The sequence below is a fragment of the Suricata suricatta genome, chromosome 5 (genome assembly GCF_006229205.1).
Source record: "Suricata suricatta isolate VVHF042 chromosome 5, meerkat_22Aug2017_6uvM2_HiC, whole genome shotgun sequence".
NCBI classification, from domain to species: Eukaryota; Metazoa; Chordata; class Mammalia; order Carnivora; family Herpestidae; genus Suricata; species Suricata suricatta.
Window position 1 is genome coordinate 83,082,788 of NC_043704.1, and position 12,525 is coordinate 83,095,312.

The 12,525-nt window shown below is 43.1% G+C and overlaps 1 protein-coding gene across 3 annotated transcripts in view; it reads left to right on the plus strand.

The window, feature by feature from the left end:
- MCF2L2 (MCF.2 cell line derived transforming sequence-like 2) overlaps nt 1-12,525 on the plus strand; it is a 227,575-nt gene that overhangs the window by 96,108 nt on the left and 118,942 nt on the right. For all 3 annotated transcript variants that reach the window (XM_029939799.1, XM_029939801.1, XM_029939800.1), the window contains exons 11-12: nt 7,177-7,368; nt 9,727-9,918. In XM_029939799.1, coding sequence (XP_029795659.1) covers nt 7,177-7,368; nt 9,727-9,918 — 384 coding nt within the window. The remainder of the gene's footprint in view (nt 1-7,176; nt 7,369-9,726; nt 9,919-12,525) is intronic.

The window sequence follows — 12,525 nt, forward strand, 5'->3', positions numbered from 1 at the left end:
TGAGCGAGCCAGGACGGAACAAGGTGAGAGTGAGGACGGCGAGGATTGGGTTTGATTCCAGTGGACTCCACTGGAGGGTAGTCTGGGTTGGGTTTTAAAATAGTTGCACTACTGTCATGGTCTTCTGTTTTTTCATGAAATTTGGTTTCAACCGTTTGGGATATTTGCAGTAAAATAAATAATTTAAAAGGCAAAGACATTTACGTTACAACTGATTTGTAAGTAGGAAAGTTAAGGATAAAGTTAAAGTGATTAGTCCGGGGACTTCTATTCAAAAGACTCTTCCGTTGTCTTTCTTGAAGTACTTGCTCATATCAGCTTTTAATTCTTCAATAAAGTGATTGATCTCTATCAGGCTAGAATTGATAAATTTAGTTTGGATGAAAGTGGCTTTACACTGAAAACCCTTAACTAGCCAATCTCAAGTATCAGATTTCTATATAACTCTTAAAAGCAATTTCTAGAATCCTGTTTGTTTCCTGTTTTTTTTTTTTTACAATGAAAATTTACTGTTCAAGAACTGGAGAAATGTATGTATTTTTTCAGCAAATCATATCTGTACACTCTTTTTTTTCCCAATCATTTGTAAATGTGACTTTGTTTTATTTTGTTCTACTTTGTTCTAATGATGAGAAAGTTACAACCATGATAAGTGCTTCTGGAAATAAAGCTGATTATCTAAAAAAAAAAAAAAAGTTGGCTTGGTTGGCTGGATCTGCATGACTGCATCCACTTTCTCTTTTCTGCCCACATCCTTGGACTTGTGATCTTTGGTACGTGCTTTAGCGACTGCTGATCAGAGCTAGGGGAGAAACCTATGGTCATGGGACACAGGAATGCTCTGTGACCCCATGATTCATCTTTCATGGGCAGAGTACCTGAACCAGGTAGACTAACCCACTGCAGATGACCTGCACATTTGTTGTACCCATCCTGTGACTTACTTACCCAGTTTTTTACTTACTTTCTAAAGGATTTATCTATTTTTCTAAAGGATGCAATAGACCTATTTCTCTGCCTTTAGATGAACCAAAAAAGCTATTCTATTATAACCAGGACCTTGTTAACATGTCTTCCTTCAGACTTGTAAGATGCAGTGTTTCTTCAGATGATAAAGGTTTGGATAGTCTTTCCATTTGTCCTGTAAAGTGTTAATGGAACAAGGTGATGTCTGGCTAGAGTCTACCAAAATCTGCTTGGGTTTATCCTTCACTCAGCACTCAGGGGTCACCTTCCCTCCTGGCATAGCCACTCACTGATGTCAGGGTTGTTGCCAACTTCCTTTTTCTGTATGGTGATATCATCCTAATGGGTAGCCTCTGAGCCAACTCACTGACCAGACTCCTGCTGCATGCTTACTGAGCCCATTCTTTTACCTTTGTCTGGCTTGACGGTTTAGCAATCATTTGGGTGCTCTTCTAATTCTGAGAAACAGTGGTAGTTTCAACCCCTACTCTTACTTCTTTAAAAGTAGAATTTGCTCTAGGGTTTTGACTGTAAGACATGCCGGGGCCCTTGGTGATGGGTCATCAGGAAGCAGACAAGGACAGGGCAAGGGAACCAACCTGATTTCTAGCCTTGACCTCTTCCCCACATGTCCAGGGACCAGCAATTACAGTACATGTTCAAGAAGGCTTGGAACCCAGATCATTAACCTCCTAGGGATATGAATCTAGTTGGAGAGGCATGGCTTTTTTTTTTTAATGGAAATTTTCAAACACAGACAAAAGTAGATCAACTAGTACAATGAACTCCCATGTGTACGCTCAGTTTGAACAGCCATTAACTTTTTGCCTTTCTTGTTTCATCTGGCCCATATGTATATTCCATTCCTAGGCCATTATCTGTGGGTTCATTCTGGGTTCCTTGGCACAGAGCATCACCCTTTCTCATCATTTTCTTTCATAGACACTTTCATCTGTCATAGCAGTAAAGTCTGGGGGAAAATAAGATATTATTACAATAAGGGTTTCTGAATTACATGCTAGAACTTGACTATCCAGCATTCTGGAATTCTCAGCATCTGAAAGATGCCAGGCTGGCTTATGTTTGGAGCACCAGAATTAAGCCATTTCTTTCTCACTAGAAAGAAATCTGGTGGTTTTGTCACCGGATTTTCTTCAGCAGAAGTTGGATAGACTAAAAAGCTGCAAATTGGGGCAGGGGAATGGTTTACAGTAAAGTTCTTTGAAGGCTGCTGAAGGATTTAACAGTCATGGCTGTGCTGTCATCATTTATAGCACATGCAAGGAGGCCAAAAGGGCTGGAAGGTGACAAGACACATGTGTTGGAGCCAGACAGAACTGGATTCAAATCTGCTCTAACAACTATCAGTTGTGTGCTTGTAGGCAAGTTTCTTAGCCTTTCTGAACACATCCCCTCATCTTATAAACTGTTAATAATCATTCCTATTCCTGTGAAGATGAAATGAGGTAGAGGTTTCATAAGGACTGAGTGCCTGGAGCATAGTAGATGATCAGAACCTGGAAACTATTATTATTATTACCCATTCATTTCAGTAGAGTGATCTTCCAGCCATCCAGTGTGGCTCCTGAGTTCTATATATGGATCATTTCCCAAGACCCACTTGGACCTGCTACTCACACCTTTCTTCTAACATCCTAATGTTTTAAAAGCAGTTCTGAAGAGTGAGATGCTGCATGCCAAGTAAAGGGCAGGCTGTGATCACTACAAAGCATTTGGGAAATATCCTGTGGTGAAGTTTCCTGAGCCCAGAAAACTTGTGCTATTCTTTTTTTTTTAAATTTTAAAATGTCTATTTATTTTTGAAAGAGAGAGAGAGAGAGAGACAGAATGTGAGCACGGAAGGAGCAGAAAGAGATGGAGACACAGAATCTGAAACAGGCTCCAGGCTCTGAACTGTTAGCACACAGCCCGACATGGGCCTTGTACTCATCAACTGTGAGACCATGATCCAAGCTGAAGTCAGACTCATAGCCAACTAAGCTACCCAGGCCCCCCTAAATTTGTGCTATTCTTAATAAACGTGGCAGCTAGACTTTTTAAAAAAGGCAATAGACTTCCTTGCCAAGTTTTCATGTTTCTGTATTTGACTAGCATCAGACAGGTTGATCAACCAAATGAGAGTCAGAATTTGATCAACCAAGGAGGTCTCTAAGCTTAGGCAGAACAAATATAGCCATTTGTGTGTGTGTGTGTGTGTGTGTGTGTGTGTGTGTGTGTGCGTGCGTGTGTGTGTATTGGTCAGAACCAGATTCTGGAGCCAGACTGCCTGAGTTTGAATTTTGGCTCTTCTCTTTCCTACGTGGGTGACTTTGGGCCATTTGTGCCTCTACTTCTTTTTTGTTAAACAGGGCCAGTGTCAAAGCGTCAGAATAGTGCCTGGCCTATAGTAAGCTCTTCACGAATGTTAGCTGTTGTTACTAACATCACAGAGGTGGTGGGGCAGACTGTGCTGTGGAATGTTCCCTGTGTTCAAACTGTGATGGCCAAGCAATCCTTGTCAGAGCGTCTCACTCGTTCCTCATTCATTTCGCAAATACTTGATCTCCTACTATACCAAGTACTGTTCTAAATTATGAGGACACTGCAGTGAGAAAAACAGTTAAAACTCACTGCCTGGGGGGCACCTGTGTGGCTCAGTTGGTTAAGCCTCCGACTTCAGTTCAGGTCATGATCTTGTGTTTCATGGGTTTGAGTCCCATGTCAGTCTCCGTGCTCATAGCTCAGAGCCTGGAGCATGTTTTGTATTCTATGTCTCCCTCTATCTCTCTCTGACCTTCCCCCGCTCGCACTGTCTCTCTCTGTCTCTCAAATATAAATTAAAAACATTAAAATTTAAAAAAAATTACTGCCTGAGGAATTAGCATTCTGACCTCTTCTATGTGATGGTGACCATCTGACCTTTGCTGGGCAGACCAAATGCAATGGGTATTTTTCCCTGACTTCTTTTAATTAGCTACTGTTTGATTTGTGTCACTTTATTCCGATACCATTACTCAGTTTTGTTTTCCACAACAAGCATTTATTCCTAATATGTGTCCTATGGCATGTTTTAAGCTGAATAAGAGTTGGTTCATGCTCACAAGGGTCTGCGGCATCAGCATCGGCAATAGATCAGTGATCACAATACAGTGAAGTGTGTGCTCTGATCAAGAAAGGCACAGAATGTTATGGGAGCACAGAGGAGAGGCGTTGAAACTAAATGGTGGAATTAGAGAAAGCTTCCTGGAGAGGATGAACTTTGAAGGGTGATGTAGAGTTAGCTCCAGAGGGTGTAGGTATATCAGGAGGTGAGGGGGGTAGGTAGTGATGAGGAAAGGATGGGGCTTTCTAGGCAGAGAGAGCAAGCAGAGAAGGCATGGAGGCCCAAAGCTGCCTGAATATTTGGAGAACTATGAATGGGTCATTAGCTGGGTTACAGCAGAGGATGGGAGGAAGGAAATGGGGGAGGGAGAGGCACAGGTATGAACCGGGTAATGGAAGGCCCTCTGTATTGCTCAGGAGTTTGAACTTTTCTCATGAAGACTCTGGGAAGCCAGGCAAGGATTTGAGGCTTGGTTGTGATGCAGACATGATGAGATGCTATAATGGAGTTGCTCCTTCATCAGCAGTATGGAGCATGATTTGAAGAGAGCATTAAGGAAAGCAAAGAGACCAGCTGTCCTGGTCAGAAATCAGGAAGGCCAGAACAGTCCCAGGAGCTGGTGGAGAAGGGCTCAGAATTCAAGGAAGTTGTTAAGAAGGATGTGGGCTCTGCAGGGCTTGGTGAATGACTGGCCCAGTAAGGGGCAGTGTCTTTGAGTTTGTTGAAACCATAAACCACTGTAAGTTAAGAGATCACGTGGAGTCATCATAACTCCTTGTATTACTGTAAAAAGTTAAACCAGGGCAAATGCCTCTTACTGGAATGTTTGACGTAGTCATGAAGGTGCACATGCCTCTCAGCTCCTGGAGACCTTTGGAAGCATGGAAGTTATCTATGTTGACTCACAGGTCAATGCTGTTTCACACAATTCCAGTCAAGTATATCACTAGTAGCCACTTCTACTTCATTGGCTAATCTATTTTATTGATCAAATATTTATGAGCTGCTTCTAAGTGCTTTCATGGAACTTATGTATTGGTAGGGGTGGGTGGAGGATGAGGGAATCATATGTTAAAGTAAACAAAGAAGTTAATACTCTCAGAGGTTAAATGCTGTTAAAAAAAAAATGAAAGTGAAGAGAGAGAGAGAGGGCCTGGGTGGGTGTGTTGCTGGGAGTGACTTAGATACAGTAATCAGGGAAGGCTCTGTGAGGAGGCGAGCCAGCCTGGGAGAAGCATCCAAGGGAAGGACTCTGAGGCAAGGGCTACTTTGATTTTCAGCCTTGTTTAAACCATCCCTCCTACCAGCTGCTGCTACTTGCTGCTTTGCCTCTTCTCTGCCATTCTCAACACTAGAGCAGGAGCCAACCTTTCAAAAATATGAATGAGATCCTCTCTTCAGAGCCCTCCAGTGCTTCCCACATCATAATTAGTACAAGCTGAAGTTCTCACAGTGGCATGAGGGCTCTTCCCAATCCAGTCTCCTTCTTTCTTTTGATTATGTCTCCTACTCCTTTCCCATTTGCTTCCTCTGTTCCAGCCGCAGTGGCCTCCTCCTGCTGCCTGCATATGTCAAACATGTCCCCACCAAGTACAGGATGGGTTGTCCCTCACCGCAGGCCTGGCTCCTGTGTCAAGGGTTCCCTGGACCACCCTCAGACTTAAAGATTTGCCAGGAAGACTAACAGGACTCAGCATGTAATTATACTCGTGGTTATGATTTATTAGTGAAAAGATACCAAGCAAAATCAACATGGGGAAAGTGCATGGGGCAAAGTCTGTTGGGAACCAGATACAAGCTTCTAAGATTCCTTTTCCGGTGGAGTCCCATCAGATGATCCCCCCAGCAAAGGGTTGTGACACTATTGTGAAATGTTGTCTATCAGGGAAGCTCATTCGGGGCTCAGTGCCCAGTTTTTATTGGGGGCTGGTCACATAGGTAGCCTCTGCCTGGCATATATCAGAATTCCATACTCCCAGAAAGAAAGCAAGGGTTTAGTATAAAGCATACTGTTTGTACAAATGGCACAGTGAGCCATTCTTCTCAGGGGATGGCAGGAGCCCTCCTGGCATTCCTAGGTGGCACCCAAGGCCTAACCTCACAAGCACGACTAGCAAGGACAGCGGTCCTAGTCTTGCTGTGTTAACACTTCTGTACCGTCTGGATAGCACCTTTTCAGTGAGTCCTTCTCCCAACCTCTTACTTAAAATACAACCCCTCACCAGTACTCCCTGCCCTGCCTTCTCCATAGGATTCATCACCAATTAAGATATTATATAAACTACATACCTAATTGTTTATTGCCTGTGTGTCCTATTAACATTTAAGCTTCATGAAGGCAGGGATTTTTGTTGCTTTGATACCACTTGCGACAGTGTTTGGCACTTAGGAGGTCCTCAGTAATACGTGACAAATGAATGAAAAACAGAAAAACATGGCATATGTGGTTAGAACAAAGCAAGCCAGGAAGAGAGAGGTAGGAGGTGTAGTTGCTGGACAGATGAAGTCAGAGCAGAGTGGGAAACTGTGAGTCACATGAAGGGGTTTAGATAAATATATTTCTTAAAGTTTCATGATCCCTTATAGAGTTGTCCCAACTAGATCTTTGCCAGTTTCCTAAATTCAGCTGATTCCACTCTCTCCTCACAGCTGAATGTCTGATCCTTTTACTTTTCCATTTAGTTGAGAGGAGAATTCAGAGTCTCCAATTCTGGTCAGTATAACACCTTATGCTCTTCTGCCAAGAACTTATCACAGTTGTAATAATTGAATTACTGGTATAATTTATTTAATAATCTGAGTTCTCCATTAGACTGAAAATCATAGCTTGTTACCACTATATCCTTGGTGCCTTGCCCAGAACTCAACAAACATTTGAATGAATGGCTTGCTCTTCTTCAAGGTGCAGGTGACCCTTAATGAGGCTAGGTTTCCTGGAGACCTTGGACTGTCACAGAGCTTTCCCAGGTTCCCCAGCTCTGACTCTCAGCTTATGACCTGAATCAACATCTCCCTAAGTTGTTTCGGGTTTGGAACACATGGTAGGCAAATATCAGCCTCACCATGACCTGACTTCTGATGCTTGGTTATGGATGTTCACTTCACAGGAGCCCTTGGAAAAGGCCCAGCTGCTTGCAGTGATTGGGGACCAGCTCATTCAAAGCCACCACTACGCGGCAGACTCCATCAGACCCAGGTGTGTAGAGCTCAGGCACCTCTGCGATGACTTCATCAATGAAAACAAGAAAAAACATGACATTTTAGAAAAGTCCTTGGAGTTGCATAGACAGCTGGACAAGGTGAGCACAGCAAAGCCATGACCATGTTTGACAAATTTTCTGCAAAACGGTCTTAATCGTACTCATCCTCCCTGCCCCACATGATTGCTGAGAGGATAACATACTTCTTGGAAACAATGCTTGAGGCATTAAAAGCTGTGCAGATTCTAGGTCATAGAAGCATTGGAGGTAAAAGTGTTCCCACCATACTACCGTATTCCATTAGAATGAACTAATACTCATTTTCCTCTGTATAGACCTGGACTTAGAGGGTGTTTTGGCCTGGCCCCATGGGACATTTGAGACCTCTTAAGACAGAGAACGACACAGTATATTTGCAAAGTGCTTTTCCTCATATATAGGCATCAGATAATTAATCCTTTTGGAGAAGCTGAAGTAATAATGACCAATACACACTCCTATCTACCATGTATTGAGTACCTACTGTGTTCCTGCCAGAAGCATAATTATGTCATCTATTTAATCCTCAAGACAACCTGTGAGGAAAGTATTAATGGCATTATTTTACAGAGGCAGAAACTGATATTTATCATGGTTAAGTCAATGGTTCACAATGTTTAATACATGAGAATCAGTTTGCTATAATTGCAGATTCTCTAATGTATTATTCTGGAGACTCAGATTCAGTAAGTCTAGGATGATGCCCAGGAATCAGTATTTTCACCAAGTTCCCAGGTGATTCTGGTGCAGGTGGTACAGGGACAACACTGAGAAACTCTGTAAATAAGTGATTGCTTATGACCACGCCTGGGGTAACAGTAGGGGATTGCAGATTTGAAGTCAGGACTGCCAAATTCCAAACCCCAGGCTCCCTAGATTAGGCGGCAACACTGTGTGCAGAGGGCTCGCAGGGAATGGGTGCAGCCCCTGGTGCCCTTCAGCGGTGATCTCTGGGGCAGGTGCCCGGTCAGCAGGGCCGTGACTTCTGGAGCTTTCTCTGTCAGCTGTTTGCAGGCAGCCTGTGGCTCACGGCCATGAGTCAGCATGCTCCATTCCCATCACTGTTTCTCTCCGATGGCAGGGCACTCCCCCAGGCTGTTGACATCATCCCAATGCCAAAGGGATTTTACTGTCAATGAAATACAGCTGTTCCAGAAGCAAGTGGCTCATAAGGGCCTGGTGCACAGCCTGCCCTGTGTGCTGAACTCCGCAGTATCAGCTGCTGTTTTTCACATGCATTTCTGCTAGAGAGATAATACCCTAATGCTGGGGTGTGTGTGTGTGTGTGTGTGTGTGTGTGTCTCTGGGAGAGCAAGTATCTGCTGTGACTCTGCAGAAGACCCCAGCCTAATGTTTTCTGCAGATCTAGGGGTGTTTTAAGAGAAAGTTTTCACATTATATATTAAAACATGATTTATATTATTTTGAAAATCCAAAAATGTAGGAAGGAGGAGGAAAAAAGTTACTTACGGGCATCTATACATCCCATTCCCTTCCTTAACCCTACACCTTAGTAATCATTAATTTTTAAATATCTTTATTATGTTTTGTTATTCTAAAAGTAGTACATGTTCAGTATAAGGAATTTAGGGGGAAAATAGACAAACTTAAGTTGCCTATAATTTCTCCACTTAGAGAAAACTGGTTTGGAGTACTCCCTTTTGTTCTTTCCCCCTGTGTAGTTATTTTACATAGCTTTTCAGGTCACATGGTAAATGTAAGTGCAAGATGTACTTGCCCTGGCAGCCTCTTTACACATAAATATTCAGGCAACACAAGGGTCCCTGTCTTTCTGTTTAAGTCTTTAAAAAATTAAACTGTTAGAATTCATCAACTATCTGATTTCATCCCAGTATTCTGGAAAGTTTGAGCATTGCTGTCATGAGTTAAAAGCTTTGCATTCTTCAATGCTTCCCTAGGAAAGACACATGCCAGTAAATGCAAACGTGCACAGAGGAAAGTAGTATTTTTGTTAAAAGGGATGTTCCCTTCTCTAGGAAGACATGTAGGGTCCAAGTCTAAGGGCTCACTTGTCACCCTGTGCTCTTGTAACCAGTTAGAATGCCTAGAAGGTAAACCCAAGAAGTCATTGGTTACATTTCTTAACAGTTAGACCAAACTTAGGAATACCTAACTCTTTTGGAGATGTAGCAATTACTACTAGTGAAAGAGAAAAATGTTTATACAATTCTTTTTTATTGGCTGGATGACTTTCCTGGGAAATGGGCAGTCGTAAAATTAGTTTGGGTTTGTCCACCTCACAGTTACACTGACAGTGGTTAGACCTCTGAAGTTTTGCTGTCCCATGACAATTTCCCGTTGTCTTAGTTAGGATCCTTCTAGACCACAGATAAGCTCACACTTCCTGAGTGTTCTGGTCAGGCTGACTGCATAGGACACTGTGTTTCTTTTGAAAAGGTCAGCCAGTGGTGTGAAGCAGGAATCTACCTTCTGGCTTCCCAAGCTGTAGACAAGTGCCAGTCACGAGAGGGGGTTGACGTTGCCTTGAACGACATTGAGGCATTCCTGGGCACAGCAAAGGAGTACCACTTGCCCAGCCACACGGAGTTTTACAGCCAGTTCGAGTTGATACTCACCCTTGACGTAAAGGTAATGTTTCTGAGTTATTTTAATCTTGTGGTTGGAAAAGAAGTATTGGGCGCCTTTTGCCTGTTGCTTAGGAAAGTCCAGGTAGGGGAAACTGAGCAGGCGCACCAATTCCTGTGTTCTGAGGTGGCCTCTTAGATTCTTGGTCTTTGCTTCCTGGCAAATTAACCCTTCATGGTCTGACCCAAATATTACCCTCAGTCATTCATTTCTCTACAAATACTCATGAACATCTCTGATATATCGTGCACAGTGCTGAGGGCACAGCAATGAGAAGAAATAGACATGATTCCATCCCTGATAGAACTTAATAGGAGAAGCTGACATTAATAAATGTCAAACACAAAACATAAGAATATGTTACAAGCTAAGTTAAGTGTTCTGGAGGAGGGATTTAGGATCCTGCTGGGCATGTGATAGAAGAACTTGACCTGGACTGAGGATACTTGAGCCAAGGCCTGAAGAATGAGTAAAGATGATGGGGGGTCTTTCCAGATTAGAAGTAACAGCATGTGCAGAGGACACAGGGCTGGAGGGAGTCTGGCACAAGTGCAGAACCTAAAGGTTAGGGTGGCTGGAGTACAGAGAGCAAAGGAAGGGTGTTTGGGGTGAGATAAGAGGGGGGCAGATGAGGTGGGCTTTGTGGGCATCTTAAGGAATTTGGTCTATATTCTAAGAGCACTGGGAAGCCACTGAAAGATTTAAGCCAGGGGATAATTTGATTGGATTTGCATTTTGAGAGGAGCACTCTTCGGTGAAGTCAGCAGAATTATGCATGGCACACCTTCCTCTGAGATTCACACTACCTTGTATGTATCTCTCCTGTAACACCTTCTTTACTTCTTTTGAGTCACAGACCTCTTTTGAGTCATGGAATCTGATTCAGATACTTTCAGGACCTACATACTTAAAGTGATTGAAGGGAGTTTGATGTAGGCACTTTTTACAAAGATATCTGTAGGATTTAGGGAATCCAGTGGGGATGGTGAAGGTCCCTGGGGCTAGCAAGAAAATGGAAGCAGTTACCACCCATAAGCCTAAAGAGCAAAAGGGAGCCACTATAGCTGTTGCTGAAAGGCAGCTAGTAAGGGTTGTGGCCTTGGGCAGAGGACGCAACCTCTGATGAAGACACACGTATCCCTACTCTCCTCTCTCCTCTCTTGGATTTCCTGCTGGTTCTGCTCTTAGGCCAAACCAGCTAAAAACCCACGGGCAAGTGAGCCTATCCAACAGAGTCCATACAGGTCAGCCTCCTGGGACACAGAGTAGGGAAAAGAAGACATAGTAGGGTGACAAATAGGGAGTGTGTAGCATATGTAACTTTTATAATTAATTTTATGGGATACCCTAAAGTCTATCCATGAATTCAGGCTAAGAGCCTTTGCTCTTAGTTGTATACCATTTAGACTTTGTTGTATATCACACTATATTCCACCACACTATATACCACCTAGGCACCCCATCTACTTATTATTTTAAACGTCTGTCTTTCTTAATTGCACTGGGAGCTCCTGAAGGGCAGGAGCCTCATCCCTCTCTGTATCCTTGTGTCTAACCTTTGCCATGTGTCCAATCCATATTTATTGAACAAGTAGGCAGCAGGTGGCAGAGCGGGCAGATTACAGTGGGGGCAGCTCAGTATGGAGTTGTATGTTAATGGTGCTCTTTCCCTTAAACTTTTTGATGGTAAGGTGTGATCTTGGTAAGGGGTGAGGGATGGGTAGGCAGATACCCTCCCCCAGCACAAAGACCCTTCTACTTCCTTGCATAGGGAACAAAGGGAAGGCTCATCTGGTGTAGCTTCTACATAGCAGACTCAGTATTGGTAGCTCCAGCTCAGATTCCTAAGGCAGAACAGTCTCACCCAGCTCCAGCTCCATTAGCTGCTCAAATAGGTGTATCGGGTCCACCAGGGAGATTTGTGGCCACAGCTGCTATGCTGCCCAGCTTCAGCAAACTTCCTGACCATACCACCTACCAGGAAATGAATAAAACTTAATAAATCACCTGTGGGAAATAGGTAGAAACATGAGGGAAAGAAAGGATTATATGAGAAATATATATTTTTTTAATCCTGTAGGTCAAATGGATCAAAATACCTCCAAAGCCCATCTTTTCTTCTTTTGGTTTGGAATAAACATTTAGGTTGTAAGATTTTTAAAAATTTTTTTAGATGTTTTTTTATTTATTTTTGAGAGACAGAGCAAACAGGGGAGGGTCAGAGAGAGAGGGAGATACAGAATCTAAAGACAGGCTTCAGGCTCTGAGCTAGCTGTCAGCACAGAGCCTGATGCAGGGCTCAAACCCACGAAATATGAGATCATGACCTGAGCCGAAGTTGGACACTTAACTGACTGAGCCACCCAGATGCCCTGGTTGTAAGATTTAAATATCTTGTTGTGTCAAAGAAACTTTTGTCTACTGAGAAGTAATGACTTTGTTGTCAAAACTGGTACTCTCTATACATAGAAATATTCCTAGATATATGTATATGTAGATATGGTACACACACATGTATCTTTTTTACTTTGACAGTTGAGATAGCCTAGAAGCAATGAGACACCCCCCCCCCAGTGCCAATGAGCACACCTAGCACTGAGATCTTGATTT